Here is a 19,207-nt window from a genome sequence, read left to right as displayed (position 1 = left end):
ACAAATGATTCTCCAATTCGTTTCATACTCCAGCAGCCTCTAACTCCTTATGGTGACAGCCATTTAATGTCCGGCCGATAGCCCACGTGATCTAAATCCCGTGACCAACACCAAACAGACGCCATCCCTCGACCCAATTGGGATTTGATCGCAGTCACTGGCGCCGAAACCCGCCGGCCATCACCTAATGATTGAATAATCTTTTTATATATCCGGACCAACATTATATTCTGCTCTGTTATGCCCTAAGCAGCCATGATGCTGCCCGACACAGCATCCTCGGAACAATGGAAGACCTTCCTCCACCGATGCCTAGCGCATCGAGTAGATGTCGACGAATTCAAAGGCCTAACCAAGCTGATGCTGGCTCGATCCCCAGTCAAAGAGGATGAACTCCTTGATCTGCTCTTGGAGGCGCGTGCAAGCTCCGTGATTGCCTGGGACCCACTGTTACCTGTCTATGTTGACAGTCTATGCAAGAGTGGGCGGGTTAAGAGCGCCGCGGCGCTCGTTGCGCTATTGAAGCATTCTTCTATCCGGGGCCTGAGCGTTAAAAGGAGGGCGAGTACGCTTATGACAGACATTAAGGTCATCCAAGATGTCATGATGGCTGTGAGTACTGGGAGTATTCCTCGGTCTGTTGCTGAGGCGGCGGACCTTTATGCAGCTACTGTTGAGTGGATTGTGGCTGTTGTTGCATGGCATCATGATAGTTTGAATGGGGAGCAGGGGGGGAGGGTTGATGAGCTCGTCGGATGCTGTCTCTTTGTTTGAGTCGCTCGGTATTCTTCTTGCCGCGCTGTCTGGGACGACGAAGGGTCTGGAGATGTTGTCCAGTCATGACCGTCAAGGTAAGCTTTGTGTCATTTGGTTAAGTCTACACATTTGTTGATAGGTATCGCCAGATTTGAAAACAAAGTTGGGTCAGGCGTTATCTAGCTATCTGCCCCTGTGCGTCGATGTATCTCTGCCATTGCGGCATCGGTTGGATACGATTCAGAAAGATTTCAATCTCTTTGGAGAGCAATCTTCTAAATCGATGGAGCATTCTGCCATCGACGGTATGAATGTCAACGCTCTCCAGTTTGAGGCGTCGGTTATGGACGGTCCTGTCATCAACACTAGAGCTGGTCTCTATGTGTATCTAAACTCCGTGGTAAGAGATCTTGCTCTTCTTCATCAAGAAATATGCTCATTCGGTCAGCTTGTTGGTCGCCCGTTGGTTGATGACAATATCCTCATTAACTACCTCACCAATCGCTACGAGGTAAGTTTGATCTCGCCTATAGGCTTTAGCTTACACGTCGTGAGATTCCCTCTCCGTATTCCTCGTCTAACAGTCTATAGGGCCACCAAGAAGCCCTTGTCGCAGATATAATCACGGCGTCCTTCGACGTGCTGTCCAATGGCGTCTATCGCACTGAGTCCAGTCGGACTATGTTCTTATTCCGGTCCTTCCTTGTCAACAAACTTCCAGCATTCTTTGCGGCCATGACTGCAGCTTCGATGGTGCCCATCAGTATTGAGATGTGTATTACACAAGCGCTCAGCCGACTGGATCCGAATGCCTTCCCTTCCTTTTCTCAGATGTTCTCTATGCAAGGCAGTAGCGTTCTATCGGATGCTCGTCAGGAATTTCTGTTTGCCTGCGCGTCCCACAGACTCATCACCGAGACCAGCATCGAACGTCTTCTGGGCGAGAACCCCATGCAAACCTTACCGGTTGGCGGTCCTTACCACAAGGATGACCTTGTCTCACAAATCAGCTCTAACCTCGAACGGGCGGATCAATTGGTCGGTGAAATTGAGTCCATGGAGGGCAATGCCGGTGCTATTGTCGGAGCCATTACTGAGGTCATGTTCAACCTGTGCAACCAAAAAGAGACCATGACTCTAAAGAACATCTGCAATTCCCTTTCACGGCGCCCCCAAGCACTGGATGTCATGCTTCTTTTCCGAACTACCAAGCAAATCCTTCAACCTCTCTGTGCCCTCTTGGACTCTTGGCGATGGGATGATGATCAGAGCGAGAACCAGCCAGTTTATGATGAATTCGGAAGCATTTTGCTTCTAGTTCTGGTATTCAAGTATCGCTATGACTTGAGTCCGTCCGATATGGGAATCTCGAGCAATGACTCATTTGTGCTGAAACTACTGGACAGGGGCTCCTGCAGCTTGAAACTGACGGAGCTGAGCGAGAAGCAGAACAAGGATATAGGTGGCTGGATTGCGGCTTTGTTCATTGCTGAGGGTATCAGTGAAGAAACCATGTCTGCTTGTAGTCCCCAGGAATTCTATATGCTAGTTGCGACGCTTTTCGACCAGAGCCTAGGCGCATGCGAATCTGGAAAACTGGACTTTGAGACGTTGAAGGGCGGTTTCGAATGTGAGTTAGATTCACACGTCTACTCGCCATAGGCACTTGACTGACACTCTTAGACCTTCTCGAACCCTTTCTACTACCATCCCTAGTCGTCGCATTGACCTGGCTCGGCAATCATATCTGGGAATCCGAGATCGATCCTACAATCCCACTACAAACCCTTCTCTCTCTTGTCAAGCCTAACTCCATCTCCGGCGAAGCGCAAGCCATCCACCAAACAGTCCTGAATATCACCGCCCGTCCCTTAGAAGAACAGCTCAAAGACGTCCGAACACGGCACCAATCCCGCACCGACATCAAACCCATCCTCGACTCCCTTGAACCCTACCTTTCCTTCCGCCGAGTCGGCAGCTGCCACCGATCCGAACTCGACAACTGGGCCGCCCAAACAGCAGGCGGCCTCCCAGGAAGTATCCGCAACACCCTCCAATCACTCGTCCTCTGGAGCGCAAGTTCCGAGATCACTCTCGCACCCCAGTCCTACACCCACCGTCAGCTTCTCGCGGGGATTCGCATCCTCGGTTCGGCGCGCATATTAACCGCAATCCTCGACGAAGTCAAGCAGCAAACAGAAGCAGGAAGCGGTGATCTTGCACTCGATATCGCGGCGACTATGATCTGCGCACCTATGGCTGAGTCTTTCGCCGTGGACCAGAACACCTGCCACCCAGTTGATTCGAGCAAGGAAGCTCTCCCCCGCTGCCCGGTCCTCACCCTCCGCGATGCACTTGCCCTGCAACACGATACCGTGCCTAAAATCTCCGAGAAAGATCCCCTGCGCGCACAGGTCGTCGTCCGCCTCTGGCGCCGCGTCGGTCTCTTTATCAACGCCCCCAACGCAAGTGTCCAACATCGACGTCAGCAATATCATTCATAACATGCACCTCGGTGTCGAAGGCCAAGATCGCATGGATCTTGAACCTACCGCCGGCGTTGGTGTCGACGATGAGACCGATAATATCAACCAGATGCTTGATGATGCCACTGCTGCGGCGGCGGCGGGTATCGATACTGGTGTTGTTGGGCATGATATGGGACAGGGTCTCGGACAAGATATGGGGTTGGGTACAGGGACAGGCATGGATGACATCGATGATGTGCTCAATGCTGCGGATATGGCAGTTGGGAATCCGGAATTCTTGGATTTAGATATGGAGGGGATGTTCTAGCACTCAGAGCATAGTGGTATTTACTGAATCATTCAAGTTTTGTCCTTTCTGTGAACCTATTCTGGGTTTTCGGCATCAGAGATTCTTTGTATGGTGATTCATCTCATTACTCTATTGAAGAAGAAGGGTATTCAAATCCGCAAAATCCGCGGTACTTTGCTCAGCAGTCTAGTCTAGCCGCAGGACTCATTTTCAGCTCCCTGTACTGATGCGTCTCGCTTCATCTCTCAACGCCTTTGGGTGTTGATCATGGTTTCAATTCTAAGAGCGTCAGTCGTGGCCAATCTCCCGTGTCTCAAGCATGAACATACAGAGGTGGAACTCTTTCTCCAGCTTACCCGCAAGCCTTGGGATCCCAGAGCTTGGATACATCTTCTCGATCACATACATGGGGGTCGGGAGGCCGGGGATCAGGTTCCGAGGTGTATTCTGCACCGGGGCCGCTGCGACGGCGGAGGCGAGCGAGATTGCGGCGAAAATGGCTGTCAGCTTCATTTTGTCGTTTGGGACTATTGTTCAATGTCATTGATTTGTAACGGGTTGGTGTTGGGTTTCCAAGTGGCTTGTGTCCTTACCAGAAAATCAGGTATATTTACCAGTCAAGATTCAGTATTCGTTTAGATGGTGATCGGAAGTCAGTATTGCGTGTAATGTGTGGGGGTCCGAGTAATTCTTATTTGGGCGCCAGTCTTCAACAACGAAAGGGGAGATAAGGGTGTTGATTATTTGAACAGCCTATTCCAGGGGGTCCCTAGGATGAGGGGTCATCTCAGCGTGAAGAATCCAGGCACGCGCCTGGAACAAGGATGGTATTCAGACTCCTAGCTAGGACGAGACTGTAGCTTTGGGCATGTTGTTCCATGGTACAGGACCTCTTTTACTTCCGTAGTCTGCTGTGGAGAAGTTTCATGTCTATTAAGTCGGGGACAAGATTGTGATCTGTCCTGGTTGCTATATAGTTGAAGTGGCTTATGATATATCGGTTTTGTCGCATCCGAGTTTATGCAAGGGATGGTCGGTGGTGTTCGGTCCACTGCAACGGCGATGTCATGAATCAAATGGGTCAGCGTAATTATTGACTAGTCAATTTCAGTTGTGTGTTGTCACAGAGAAGACCAACTGTCTATGTTGTAATACAATCGAGTGTATAATATATAATGTCAGATGGGATTATTTACTCGATTGAGAATCGAGATTGCTTGTCAGCTACTGCTACCCACGAAATGCCTTCGGTTCAAATGAAAAGCTGCATTTAGATCTGGATATAGAATAATAGAATATATTGGAAAGTCCTGCACCTGAATAGAAATGTGAATATGTAGGGTTGAAAGTCACAGGGTTGCAAGATTGCAAGGCTGCGGTAGTACAAGGCCAACTACACTTTGGGAAATATATCTTCGCGACAGGCCACCTGCTCCAACCCAAGCGCAAACACCGACTGAGCTATGCAATTCAATTACCCATGCATCTACAGTGTCCCACGTCTATACCCACGGCGGACGTGAATTTTTAGACACCATCCCTGTACTTTCTACCATCAAAGCTGGCCTCGCCTCACAAAGTGAATAAGATAGGGCACTTGCATCGCAGTTTTGACGAAGCTCAGCGCCTGTACCAGACTCTGTCGTAAGATCAGCTGCTTGAAAGGACTGAAGCAATTATCAATGTCATCCATTCGACCGTTTGGTTCTTTATCGCCAACTATCGAAGCTCGCTTCGGTATAGTTCCGATAGAATCTAAATTGCCCTACAAACATGCGCCCCGACCCTGGGTCCACACGGTAGGTTGCGGATACAGTCTACCACGTACCGTACGTTTAAGAATCCACACACAGAGCCCAGGAAATCAAAACAACAACCAAGAAAACCCAACACGAACACGAGGACCTTCGGGGCCAACAAAAACACTTCTGCAAACCCCGTGCACCTAGACGGGCTGATATCCAGCAGAGACGGCCCCTGTCAATCAGACAAAGTCTCACCCACCTTCCTAACTGGGACCCATCAGACCCGTCGTAATCAAGGCCAACATCACACCATCACTGCGATTGGCAAGGAGTACTGATTCCTGGGGGGGGAAAAAAAGCCACTAGATCTCCCGTCAGGACGTTTGCCGTCCCGAGTGTCACAGCTAGATTGCGCCGGCGCACGCTATTATTTTCTAGACCTTCCATGGAAACCATTATCGCGCCCATCCTCATCTAAGGCTTCCCGATGTGTTGGTCCATCTACAGGTGTTCGTTTGCTGCATAGCCGGACCCAATACGCAGGGCCCGTGTATGGTAAGAAGAAGGGGGAAAAAAAAAACCCGGGACCGCGACCGGAGACAAGCCCATTCCCACTTCTTTTCTACCCAAGAACTGAAGAGGGGCTCTTGGATTGTGGACACGATTCTGCGCGAAAAGTGACAGGCGAATCGACCTATGCGCGGTATACTGTAGACTTGTGATTGTTACTTGCGTATTGCCCTCGTGCCTGCGCACGCTGCAGGAACCACGGAGGATGCGCAAGTCCCGGAACACCCTTTCGCTATTGGTTTCCCTGCGCGGAGAGTGGTTGTCAATGGTATCTCGTGATAGGAATTGCAGGTTCATGCGCCCGGGAAAGGATAGATCGCTCGGCGAAACCCCTGATGGGGAATGCTGCTCATGCTCGTGGAGGGGGCCAAGGCATGCTGATGGGCTGTTGATGCCCGCCTCGGAGCCCGCTATTCCTCAGGAACGGAATTCAAGCCTTGAAATGGTATTCGGGGATTTTTGTCTGACGTGATGTTCCTGCATATTGCCCCTACAGTAGTTTTTCACTTCTGGTGAAGTGAAGTGAACTGCGCTCCGCTGAGCGTCATCTTACTGTCGCTCTTTTTGTCCGCAAAATGGCCCGAGTACCTGTGTGGGAGGAGATCTTCAGTCTCGAGTGGAGGGTTGCGCACATTCTGGCATCGTCATAGGGGGGGGGGGGCAGCTCTTGAAGCCCCGCTGTGTGTTTCTCGTCACTGGTGCGCATCTGTTTGATCGTCGATACCGTGGCCCCCACGCAAGCGAACTCCTGGTTCGAGGTTGATGGCGCTCACTTATGATTCGGTGTGAGTGGTTGCTCGATCGACAGAGCCAAGTGAAAGGGTCGCGGCTTGATGCGTTCGTCTTTGCTCTCTTTTCTTGTTTCTGGGTGCATGGATTTCCACCTGCCGAGTTTGTGGCGAAAGTACGCAGCTGTAGATTAAGTGTTCGCCTCATATCCACTGATGCAGGCACCAGCTAATTTGCCACTGATCGACGAGGTAGCTCTGGGTTATCATCGTGAGGCAAAGGTGGAGGTTTGATCGAGCGTGGAGAGCTCTCAGCTCGTGCCACTTGAACCGTGGGTAAAGTCGTTAGGGCCGAGTGAACACCGCGTATTGTATTGTTTCCGGCGTAAACAAAGGTGTTCACCCGAGTTGGGCGGAGATGGCACAGTTCCCCATGATCCCCGACTTGACTGAATTATGGGATCTGGTGGATTCAATGACCGTTAGGAGACCCAAATCACCAAGGTCTTCCATTTCGTCACGTTGTGCTAGACACGAGCCGCTGATCACTCTTCCCGTCCGCGGAGTAAACTTCCAACGCCGCGAGTGATAAGAACGGAGACCTATCATGTCCCGGCCTTCATCCCGTCCCAAAGTCCAAGACGCGGAAAGGGTGGGAGTTAAACTATCGATTCTCTGCGTGAAGCCAAACCCCCCAATTCGCCTCACTTCTTGCATATGACAGCAGCTCATTCAACGGGCCAGACTAGTTTGAGGGATTATTCTCATTTCCACGTCTCTTTGTTCCCTGGGAGGCTACGCGACTATCGTTTCTTGATACTACGGAGTTCTCGGATAGGCTAGTGTTTTCTAGTCTCTCCCCACCCTGTGCCTTTCGACTCAGGGGCGACAGGGAAAAGGCATTCGGTCCGCATACGACGCTGAACACGTGCTCGGAGCCAAGGCAGCCGCGGAGGACCTTTTACGAGGAGAAGGTTTTGACTAGGAGAGACCCTGGTGGAGGTCCTATGAGAAAAGGGCGATCCTCGAATCCTTCCAGACGTTCTGGGCCCAATTCTCGGCTCCTCATTTAGGGGGCGCAGCGGCTCCCTCCGCAATGCCAGCGACGTTGGCACTATCGATTGTGAATCAATAAGCCAAGGCTCTCTTCACCATGCAACGGCTTTTCCATTGCAAGCTTGGACATGGTGACTGGTCTCTCTGAATTCAATGGCCTGTTGATCGGAAAAAGCTCATTTACCAATATGGGCCCTCTGATCGACTAGCCGCCGCTTCTTTGTGAACCGATGATCGCATCGTACAGTAGCACCATCGAAAATCTATTCTGCTGACCTGCACCCACAGAGTAAAGCTCTAGACCCCCTCTTTGACTGCCTCGGCATCTACAAATCCCGATAACCCAGTCGCTGGATACACCGGAAAGTCCCATCCGCTAGCCCATAGCCCGTGAAGCTCGCCGATCTTATTCCAAATGTGTGAGACTGACTCCATCGCCACTGGGGAGAATAAAGATCTCACGAAACAAAGAACCTCCTCTGGACGTTGCCTCGTGGCGCTGCCCCGGACGGCATCCGACGACAGGTCCCGCGGGTAGCTAGTGAAAAGTATGGTAAAAACAGCCGCCATGGGCGACGGTCCTTCATTTGATCGTACCTTGCCTAGTGGCGCCGCGGTCATGGACAGGGACCGGGAGATTATGCGTCGCGCTTCCTTCGTGCCGGCTGAACCGTTCGTGTGGGATCAAATGGGCCAATGTCCGCGTGGGCGCAGCAGAAGTTCATTTAGGAGTGGATTCGTGTTGCCTCTCACGGATTCCTTTCCGAATCCTGCGATAGCCCACCATTACACCATTTCTGAGATATATCTGAGTTATTGTGGAGTTTTGATCAGTGGAGTCGCGCAGCCTTCTGAGGTCCACGGGTTCTTGGCTTTCCGGACTCCATTTCATGCGCCGTTTGCGTGTTTTCTCGGTATTTTTTTTTTTTGGAAACGTCCGAGACCGAGGTAATGGAATATCTAATACCGGTATCTGAACGCGCTTGTCACTATACGCAATCAATTGTGTGTGGCACTCTAGTGGTTCCGTGGACCACTTACCCGGGGCGACTATCAAGATCCACCACATGCTTTGACTTTCTCGGAATTGGATCCAAGCATGAGACGATCTACCCTTTGAGGCGTGGTGATCCATGAATTCTAGGTATCTTTGCGGGTTTAGACTCCTCTTTCCCTGGATGTAGGGCTCACTCGCCTCGACTGACGCCACCATGACTTTTCCTCAGCGATCCACTCTTTGTTCCAGGGCTGGAGTTGCGAGAGAATAGATGTCCGACATTTGGGTTCGATTTGTAGACTTACCTTAAGGAAAATCCCGGGTGGGTATTATTTCCAATCCCTTCTCCTCTTCCGTATCTGTTCACATCATAGCCTGATGTAACAAGCTTGGCTTGTGGTGGGAGGAATGATGATCCAAGGATCCGAGGTTATGTACGATCTGACGTATAGCACATACTACACATAGCCATGGCAGCACTGGGACTTCGAAGGGAATATACTCCTTAGACGCACGAAAACGCGGGTTTGTAAAACAGTGAATTGCAGTGGCGTAGCTGGATCTTCGCCGAGTCAGTATCAAGAGCGGCTGTCAGTAATACGCGCAAAAGAAAAAAGGAAGGTACTCAGTGTCGATGTCAATTCATGGATCTCTTTCGCTAACGTGACATATATTGGCTGGTTAGATGCATCATCGTCGTCACACACGAGTCAACACATCGATTTCGATGAGGGTCGGGCCACCTGTTCCAAGTTCAGTTTCGGATGCAGGTACAGCGTGTATGAGCTCGTCATTCCGGCCTCTACGATCCTCGGTCATCGATCAAAAGCCACAAGGTTGCACGGCATGAGTCTGCATGTTTGAAAAAACTTGGAAATGATGCATATCATGCATCACAGAGATTGCAAGCCACGGTGGTGGGTTCTGGTGTCAGCATGTTGGGATCCAAGTTAGCGGTGTATGACGCCGAGCTCACAAACGACATCACATTTGGACGTTCGATCCAAGAAATCTTTCTTGTTGCTTGCAGAGGACTCCAGCTTTGCATATGAGGAGCCTGGTAGTACAGGTTGTGTATTGCTGTCGGAGACCTTAGTATCTCACACGATCTTGATTCCACGAGACTGTATTCCGCTCGATATTCTACGCGAACCGTCTAACCCTCACATACGTCGTTGGACACCGAGGCCGGACTCTAGAGAACTGTTCACCATTTGATGTCAGGTACAGCCAATAGAGACTTGTGGATACGTCAGTTTCTTAACATTTGAGTCTTTTCGGGAGAAAACACCTATTTTATTAGTCACGTTCCACGTAGATCCTCGGGTGATTGCCTTCATCTCGATCCTGGCTTGAAATTCAGACCGACGACTCAGATATTTTGCATGCGACCGAGGTCAGCTCAAATATTCCCTACCGGAAAAGCCAAGAGGCCGGCAGTGGAACTTCCTTCCGGGAAAGAAACATGTATCGCTATACCCCGCGAATCAGTCAGGCACCCGGAACTACTGAACGTCGAGACGAAACCCTTTTCGGGTAGAGATCAATTCTGTTCAACTGCTTCTCCTCGGTAAATGAGATAATGGGTCTGAGATATCCAAACTAATCAGTTTGTAATCCTACTGTACATTTTCCGTCAGACCTTGACGGTCTCGACGCGTCCATGTACCATGTGTAGCCTGAAGCCCAAGCTCGGCGGAATGAAGCGACGACGAACTTCCGCGACCCCCCTCCCAAACGTGATGACAGCAAGCCCGTAGCTCAACCTGTCTTACTCGTCACGAGAAGTACCTGCATATCAAAAAAAGGGACATTATTCCCGCCCCACTGCTTGGGCACTAGTCTCGTGTGTTTCTACCCATAATGGGCGGCGCAATGCAGCCTCGATAGATGAGCAAACTTGCCAGTCAGCACTAGATTATCGCGAAGTGAACCCGAACAAACGCCCTTGTCGGTATAAGACGAATCTGGATTAATTGCATGTCACCGATTGTGCTGTAGCACGAATAGACAAACGGTGGCAAGTGAAAACCGGAAAAGGGAGCCCCATTGAAAAGGGACAACAGCACGACATCTGGTCCAAGCATGGCTTCGCCCGCATGCGTTCCACGGTTCAATGCCGTGCCGGCGGCGGAGCTTCTCCCTCTTTCAAGCCTACGACCGCTGATCGCGTATCAGTGATGGGGAGAAGCTATGTGTGCCATCGTGGGAGCCACTGTGATATTGTGGAGAGGCTTGCAGCTCAGTCACAGCACGCGAGCCTATTGGACCCTCCGAGCTGCGTCGGAGTATTATTTTCCTCTTGAGCTCGTTCTGACAGCGCCGTTCTTTCCATAGCACATGTGATGTTCAACCGTGAGGTGAGGCCTGCGTCTGAAAATTGCATTGCGGACTGGCAACTGCAGAGTCACCGAGTCCGTGCAGCTTGAAGCTGGGGGCAAGAATGATCGTAGATTTTGTATCGCGTTGTATTAAGATTCCGCTTTGCTTACCGAGTCACTAAGTTACCGGAGTCTAGACCGTTAGACCCAATGATCGCCCCCCGAAATTTCATAATTTTCAGAGCTTTCGACTCAATTATAGCCCGGTCGGTTTTTCCCCCATCTGTTCGCTATGCGATGTGATCATAGCTCCCCACGCTCTGTTCAGTTTGTGAACTGAACTAAAGGTGGCATCAATTGATTATTTTTATTCCTTTCCCTTGAAAGTGATTAAAAATTTTAATGTTATCGCCACAGATGCAATCGGGGACCAGGTTTTCGCCCCAACGCCAATGCAGCCGATACAAAAGTACGCTGACTCGAGTTGGCTTCGCTCCAAACTACTTCCTAGCTAAGCAACTTGATCCTGAGAAGGGTCTTGAGACAATGGCGGGTCCACGTCAAGATTTTCTCGTTGCATGCCCAGCCGCTGCACCTCGAAAAACTATGCCCCTGCTGGAGACGCCCGTCTCGGGCTGTCTGCAATGGGCCGTGACGTTGGAACGCTGCGGTAGCTCCAATCTAGGGCGGCGCGTTTGTGGAGCTGCCAACGCGAACCTGCCTTTGGCTTTCATCGGTTCATATCTCGATATCCACCACCGCCCCACGCGGGAGGGGGAAACAAAGAAAGAGGGGCAAGGCTAATGATCACGTTGTCGATTTTGGTGTATTTGTTGGAGCAGGGCTTAATAGTCTAGTCGCGTTTGCGCTCTCGGCGAAGGTAGCGATGGCAATCAAAAATTCCAGGCAAATAGGCATCACGAGAGCAGCACGGCTTGTTCTTTCTACAAAAGTACCTAGCTCGAGTGCTTGATTGCTGAGGGGAAAAGAAACTTTCATGGCTGCTGTCACTTTGGGCCCGGACGCTGCGCCGTCGATCCCCGGAGGATACTTGACAAGCAACGTGAAAGGAGCGTCGCCACCGAGTGACTGATCGAGTCTTGGTATGGAGGCGCACACGGTCAGTGCATTTCGAGACAGGGACGGGTTAACCCCACAGGATTTATTTGCGTCCGGTGGTTTGATAGGTGGTGCGGCTTAACTTTGTGGATTTTTGAACAAATTAAAAACGACTTTTTTGAGGAGAGCCTGGAACGGGAAGCGTTCGGTAGATTAGGTGGCTATGAAATCATAGCTATTCTTTACGCGCGGGTCCTAGGGATACTAGTGTAGACCGCTACCAAAGAATGGCTATTTCTAGAGATGGGGCCATAGCTAATACCATGGCATTACTTTTTGTTAACCTTGAGATAGAAAACTGAGAATAAAGATTTGGGGGGAGGGGGGGGGGTTTTTTCACCAAAAAAAAAAAATAACGTAAGAGGAAAAGCAAAAATAATTTGAAGAAAAAAAAAACCAAGGTCAAAAGAGGGGGGCCCAAATGCTGGTACTATTGCCCTCGGATGTACAGATGGATAAAGTATAAGGCTCGACAGTAATTTTACCCGTATGAAAGTACGGTAAAACAGCAGATACCAAATACCAGAAATCAGGTACGATACGAAGATACCATCCGTATGCAAGTGGAGTCCACATGGATCGTCCCGATCGAGTCCCAGAAGAATCAACTGGATCCTCGACTCCAGCTCTTATTCCCAGGCTCTCGCCCTCCTTTTTCTTTTGGTTTCCAGTCCCTCTTTTCTGACCCCTCTTGAACAACCCCGATCTTTGGGTTTTCCATTAGTATTCGGGCAATAGAACATTCATTCATCCCTTTTCTCCTTGCGTGTGAGGACCCGAAACCCCAGGGATTCCACTTTCGTCATCCGCTATTGCACAGGTCCGCAGGTCTACCGTCCTTGCTGCGATCTTCAATAGGCCTAGGGCTTTCCAAGGGCTCCAAGACTTTCCCCTTCATAGAGTGTTACTTCCCAACCACGCACTGACACTCGATCTGTTTATCGATTGCGACTTGTCATACTCGGCTGGGGCTTTTGGATGTTCCGGGCTCTCTTGTGAAGTTTGTTGCTGTTTATAGTTTGATTAATTGTTTATTGGAGGTGTGTGTGTCTCCGCTCCATGATCCTGCCCCCCCAGCATTCCTTATACACTCCCTTCCCTGCAATTGACATTCCACTCTATTTGGAACAAACACCTTGGATCCCTATAGGGCTCTCACTCGTTCAGCCCTTGAGAGACCAGCAATTGACCTTGTCCAGGATCATCCCCAGCCATCTGGCGATCCAATTCTTAGCCCCTCCCTTCAATCCTTGACGACTCGCCACCCGTCTGCTAGATTGGAACCGAAGGATGTCAGCTGCTTCTTCCTACGCATGAACGCCTCGGTCCGTGACCATACTGGCTATCGGGAAAGAGCATTGCGATCACAGTTCGATAAGAGATGGGATCAATGAAGCCGAACATACCCCCGTTAAAGATCGTCAAGTCGAATTCAAATTTAGCCGACTTCAACACGACTTCTGACGACTCGAGGCTCGTCCCGGGTCCTTTCCATTCTAGTCTCAGCCAGTCTGAGATGACTCCGCCCATGACGCCTTTGGGAACGACAGCACACAATATGGAACAAGGACAACAAGAACAACCAGAACCGCAAGAGCCACCAAGGGCCGTCTTCCACAATTACCTTCGCGCATTCTATCCTTTTCATCCGGCCGGTAATGTCTCGCCATCGACGGTCACTCTCCCCCTAAGAGCAGGGAGATATTATTCTGGTTCACTCCGTTCACACCAATGGCTGGGCCGATGGTACCTTGTTAGAGTCTGGGAACCGCGGTTGGTTGCCGACGAACTATTGTGAAGCTTATGACCAATTGCCGATGCGTCCTTTACTGAAGGCCTTGACTGACTTCTGGGATATCATTCGAGGAGGATGCGGGTCATCGCTGAAGGATTTTGGGAACCAAGATCTGATGAGAGGTCCGATTGCTGGCGTTCGGTTTCTTCTGGTAAGTGTTTTGGACGGATGGAAAGATAATTAGAGCCGTGTCTGACCCTTTGATAGGAGAAATCCGAGTGTTTGACTCGAGAATCAACTTTGGTTCGGAAGTACGACGGACTCCGCAGGATTCGCAAGGCTTTGCTTTCTGATCTTTCGTCGCTTGTTAAGACTGCTAAGAAGTTCCAGGATGTTGCTAATGGAACTCCCAACGAGGATGAGGTCGAGGCCATCTTGGATGAGATGCTGCTGAAGGCTTTTAAAATCGTGACACGTGGAGTTCGGTTTCTGGACATTTGGAATGAGGAGGTTGGGCTGACGAGAACTATTGCTGAGCTGCAAGGCGCGAATGATAGCCGTAGCCAGTACGACATGCCCCCAACCCCGGCATCAGAGACCTTTAACATCGCCGATGTTCCCGACGAGCGAATCGAATCCCGCCTGTTGAACTGCAGCCGCATGGATCAGAGTCGCGCATCGGTACGGACCGAGATGCTTGACCACACCCCTCGGCCGATCTCAGTAGCAACGAAACGCATGTCTGTGTCTCACAGGATTTCCTACTCCGGACCTTCCTCCGCCGTTCGTTCGCAGAACTTGGCCTCAGAACGCCTGGGCACTTCTTATGACGCCTTCCTCGGTGTGCTTGGATCTTTCATCGGCCTTCACATGCAATCTCGCTCTTCTACCGAATTGGTCGTTACTACTCAGCAGGCTGTTGAATCCTGTCGCGCCCTGCTGAACGTCGTTGAGACTGTTTACGAGCACGACGGCCAGCGCACTATCTTCCTGGAGGAAGCACGCGAGGCCATGTGTGAAAAGCTGTCGGACCTTGTTCACGCCGCACGCGATGTCTTCCGTCCGGCCAGTGGCCAGGAGGACGACCTGATCTTCATGCCCGACGAGGGCAAGCGCCTGGTCGACGCTGCCACCGACTGTGTGCGAGCCGCTGGCATCTGTCTTGCTAAAGCCCGCCTAGTACTTGAGCAGATCGGCGATATCGAGCTCGACCCGGTTGAGACCGGATACCAGGAGCTGCCTGGTAGTGCGGACTCACAGGAGCCAGACGACACTCCCCGTGAAGAGAAAACCTCAAGAGATCTCCCTTCGTCTACCCCCTCCGCCTCTTCAGATTCCAAACTCGACCTACTCCCCTTCGACCCCGGCCCTCACCGACGCTACCACACCATCAACTTTCCAATCGCACATTAACTCCTCGGCCAACCACTCCGCGCTCTCTTCACTCCCAAACTCTGCCATTCTTCCCACCCATCTCGAAAATATGTCCTTCTCTTCATACGAGAGCGGTTACCGTGAGAGCCACCCCAAGTCAGACGTGAGCGAGACCTTCAGCCGGGGTGTCACAAGCACGGGTAGCAGCTTCACTTACAACAGCCACCTCCGCGACTCTGAAATGAGCGGTGTCTCTCGTACCTCCACACGAGCCACCTCTCCTGACATTAGCAGCAGCTTTAACCAGCCGTCGCTAAAGGAGAGTGTGAGCTACTCGACCCTGGCCGAGGAGAATGAGGAGACCGAGGCTCACCTCTTGGAGAAGACTTACGCACACGAATTGATCTACAAGGAGGGCCAGGTGATGGGTGGTAGTCTTCGTGCTTTGATCGAGAAGCTCACCGCCCACCAATCCACTCCTGATGCGTTGTTTGTTTCCACCTTCTACCTCACATTCCGTCTGTTTGCGACACCCTTGGAGTTTGCCGAGGCGTTGGCCGAACGCTTCGAGTACATTGGAGATACCCCACATGCTGCCGGACCAGTCCGCCTGCGTGTTTACAATATCTTCAAAGGCTGGCTTGAGTCTCACTGGCGCCACGACCGGGACAACGATGCCCTGGACTTCGTCGTAAATTTCGCCAAGACTCGTCTTGCCTCCGAGCTACCTACCGCTGGTAAGCGTCTTTTAGATCTTGCTGAGAAAGTCTCGGCCGTTCACGGACCGGTCGTGCCTCGCCTGGTCTCTTCCATGGGCAAGACCAATACTGCCATTGCTCAATACATTCACCCCGATACTCCTCTTCCTGCTCCTATCCTTGGAAAGAAGGAAGCCAACTTGTTGAAGCAGTGGAAGACCGGTGATGCCGCGATCACCATCCTTGACTTCGACCCACTGGAGTTGGCTCGTCAGTTGACTATCAAGGAGTCCCGTATTTTCTGTTCCATTCTTCCTGAGGAACTCCTCGACACTGAATGGATGCGCAAATCGGGCTCTCTGGCCGTCAACGTTCGCGCTATGTCGACTCTCTCGACAGATTTGGCTCACTTGGTCGCCGACTCTATTCTCTACCTGGAGGAGCCGAAGAAGCGCGCGGCCACTATTAAGCACTGGGTCAAGATTGCAAACAAGTGCCTTGAGCTCAACAACTATGACTCCCTCATGGCTATCATCTGCTCTTTGAACTTATCAATGATCTCCCGTCTGAAGCGAACATGGGATATTGTGTCCCAGAAAACCAAGAACTCCCTGGAATATCTCCGTACCATCGTGGATGTATCTCGGAACTACGCGGAGCTGCGCAAGCGTCTGCAGAACCATGTTCCTCCGTGTCTTCCATTTGTCGGTACCTACCTCACTGATCTGACCTTTGTCGACCACGGCAATCAGTCTCTTCGAACTCTCCCCACTGACGATGGCGAGATGGCCGTGATCAACTTTGACAAGCACATGAAGACAGCTCGCATCATAAGCGAACTCCAGCGCTTCCAGATTCCTTACCGCTTGACCGAGGTTCCTGAGCTGCAGACTTGGATGCAGAACGAACTTGTGCGTGTCCGGTCAAATGGCGAGACCACAGCTCAAACCTTCTACCGCCGATCCCTAGTCCTAGAACCCCGCGAGGGCTCTCGCAGCGGCACAAACCTGCAAGCGCAAGCTGCGGCACAGGCGGCCGCACAGCCTCATTCCGAGTCCAACAACTCCACCATCCTCGAAAATGCCAAGGACAAATTTGATTTCCTCTCATGGACCTACCCATCAAAGCCGAAGTCCGTCGCGACCCACGGCTAAACAACCATTTCTATTCAATACCCCCTTACATTTACGACTAATGACCTGCGCTATTTACTTTGCGTTCTTGGGCTCTTACTCCATCTATTCCTGCCATCTTTATGTATGCTGGCTGCATATCTGATTCTTTTACCTCCAATGTTCTGTGAATATCCATTTGTTCTTATCGGGCGGCGCTCGTGTCTTTTTTGTTTTATCGTCCAAGGACTGGCATCAGAAAAGCGACGGGAATTTGGGTCCGGGCTGGACATGGAGTACCACAGGGCCTTCTTTTCGTTTCCTCTTGTTCTTTATGGGTTTCTTCGGTGGATAAAAAAGGGCTTTTACTTCAAGTTTATCCTTTCTTTTCGAAGAAAAAGGCCTCGAGGCTTCTGTACAAGTGATATATTCAAAACCTGTCAATGCAGAAAATGCTTTCCTCAAACTTCAACTTGGAGGTTCTATTCGTAACTGTAAATCCACATCCACTCTAAGTAAGACGTAAATCTAAATCCTGTCGAAATCCTGTCCAAATTCCAATTTAAACCCAAGTTTTATCTCCATCTTTTTGTCTATAATTTCGGATTTTGTAGTAGCATATACACCGATTGACTTGTTTAGTTTCACCCAGTGACGACTGGCTACTTATCCCCGGCACCACGAAAAGGTACAAGTCTCACCGGGGTGTCGTGCACAACCCGCACAACTAGGTCTGCATCCCCTCGCTCAATCCATGGGTGTCACGAATGCCTCATAGATATAAGCGTCAACATGAGCGACGAATATGAAACAAACATGAGGGGAAAAAAGAGTTCAAGTAATCGAGCGTCTCTTTAAACGAACGGAGTCAATAAATGATCATCAGGACTCAAGACCCGAAAATTTGAATTGGGCTTTGGTTTGGGAGAATGTGGTGTTTTGCAGATATTTCTTTTGCATGCGATGGGGCGTTGCAACATGCAGGAATTGTATGCGCACTTGCTGAAAAAGTACTTGGAGCGGACGTTATTGTGGTTAGTGTTGCGCGAGAATGGTTGGTAGAGACAGGCATGAGTAAAATTGGATTGTGACTTGAGGCAGCGTTGCAAGAAGGTATTGAGCTGGTTCATCTCTTGTCTTGTCAATCGCGTTATTCTTGGGAGCTGAATGTCTTGCTCTGTAGAGTCTTCCTCCTCCTCCTGGATCGTTGGGAGCGTGACGACTTTTGTGGGATCGCCTTGTATCTCGGGGAGACTCCATTGGAGAAGTTTCTCCATCATTGACTCAAAGTTGTTGACGGTAACTTGTCTCGGCTCTGTATATTGGATTCTGAGCGTGCCATCCATATAGCCGTGAATGACTCGGACGTAGCCTCCGCGGTAGATAATGGTGACCAGAGTCTGCGGGGTCGTTAGTTAATGGCCTATGTAGATTTAATCGAGAAACTCACTGGGAACTCGTATTTGGTCATTCTAGGCTGACTGTTTCTGGTGTATGGGTTTTTGAAAAAACCCAGCTTTCGCTCGGCGCGCATAGCTTGTCGGATCTGGATGACCAGAAATTGAATTTCAGTGATTGAAGGAAGAGCACCAGGATGCTCGTTGATAGAGATAGTGAGGACTTGGTGGTTACGACGCATTCGATGGTTTTCAGAACGAAGCTCGTGAGAAGTCACTACTCGGAGATTGGCTTGCTTGCCATTGTGGCAAATGGCGCTATTGAAAGACCCGTCATCCCTGCCTGTGTTAGATTCTTTCGTCTTCGCGGTAAATTAGCATACTTCGTACTCGTAGCGATGCAGATCCGCGACGACGTTGCGAGATCGGTTTGCGATGCTGTGGTAGTCCTTGAAGGTTTCGACGAGCGCGCTTCGAAGCATATTATTGAGCTGACGCTGGGATTTGTCTTGGTACTTGGTGCCAGTGCCGAGGGAGCAGCGGAAAAAGTTGTTCTTCTGTAGCTGGGACAGAGTCTTCCTGATGAGGAGGTGGTTGTCGTCCCGAGGAGCGAAAAAAAGCGTTATGGAGGGCGCGGTATCGCCAGTCTCGAAATCGAGAGGGTTTAGTTGCATGCCGCTGTGCTGTGCCCTCCTGGAAGTGATCTGGTCCTCAGTAGACTCTTGTAGAGATTTGAGAATTATGCAAAGTTGGGCTTCGCGGCGCTTATGGTGCCAAAGCCAGTGAGGTTTCTGCTGTCGGCGTAGTGTCATGTTGGTAGT

General features: G+C 50.7%; 5 protein-coding genes across 5 annotated transcripts; 3 read left to right on the top strand and 2 right to left on the bottom strand.

The window, feature by feature from the left end:
* Positions 1-255: 255 nt before the first annotated feature.
* Positions 256-3,552, top strand: nut1 (putative RNA polymerase II mediator complex subunit Nut1; the record flags this gene model as incomplete). Its single annotated transcript, XM_056969811.1, has 7 exons — positions 256-693; positions 776-851; positions 906-1,156; positions 1,205-1,267; positions 1,348-2,386; positions 2,440-3,198; positions 3,227-3,552. 7 exons carry the CDS (start codon positions 256-258, stop codon positions 3,550-3,552), a joined length of 2,952 nt encoding a protein of 983 aa, XP_056819843.1.
* A 270-nt stretch (positions 3,553-3,822) lies between these two features.
* On the bottom strand, positions 3,823-4,047 carry N7477_008147 (uncharacterized protein; the record flags this gene model as incomplete). Its single annotated transcript, XM_056969810.1, has 1 exon — positions 3,823-4,047. One exon carries the CDS (start codon positions 4,045-4,047, stop codon positions 3,823-3,825), a length of 225 nt encoding a protein of 74 aa, XP_056819842.1.
* Positions 4,048-13,451: 9,404 nt separating this feature from the next.
* N7477_008146 (Guanine-nucleotide dissociation stimulator CDC25) lies at positions 13,452-15,218 on the top strand (the record flags this gene model as incomplete). The annotated part of the gene is made up of 3 exons (XM_056969809.1): positions 13,452-13,745; positions 13,768-14,016; positions 14,073-15,218. The coding sequence occupies 3 exons, from the start codon at positions 13,452-13,454 to the stop codon at positions 15,216-15,218; spliced, it is 1,689 nt and encodes a 562-aa protein (XP_056819841.1).
* A 70-nt stretch (positions 15,219-15,288) lies between these two features.
* On the top strand, positions 15,289-17,031 carry N7477_008145 (Ras-GEF domain-containing protein; the record flags this gene model as incomplete). Its single annotated transcript, XM_056969808.1, has 1 exon — positions 15,289-17,031. The coding sequence occupies one exon, from the start codon at positions 15,289-15,291 to the stop codon at positions 17,029-17,031; it is 1,743 nt and encodes a 580-aa protein (XP_056819840.1).
* An 812-nt stretch (positions 17,032-17,843) lies between these two features.
* On the bottom strand, positions 17,844-19,198 carry N7477_008144 (uncharacterized protein; the record flags this gene model as incomplete). The annotated part of the gene is made up of 3 exons (XM_056969807.1): positions 17,844-18,389; positions 18,440-18,725; positions 18,777-19,198. The coding sequence occupies 3 exons, from the start codon at positions 19,196-19,198 to the stop codon at positions 17,844-17,846; spliced, it is 1,254 nt and encodes a 417-aa protein (XP_056819839.1).
* Positions 19,199-19,207: the final 9 nt, after the last annotated feature.

The sequence above is a fragment of the Penicillium maclennaniae genome (assembly GCF_028827695.1).
Source record: "Penicillium maclennaniae strain IBT 15551 chromosome Unknown utg000007l:1.0-4884863.0:1.0-4888362.0, whole genome shotgun sequence".
NCBI classification, from domain to species: Eukaryota; Fungi; Ascomycota; class Eurotiomycetes; order Eurotiales; family Aspergillaceae; genus Penicillium; species Penicillium maclennaniae.
Note: the sequence above shows the minus strand (reverse complement) of the source record. Positions and strands in the feature narration are given on the sequence as shown.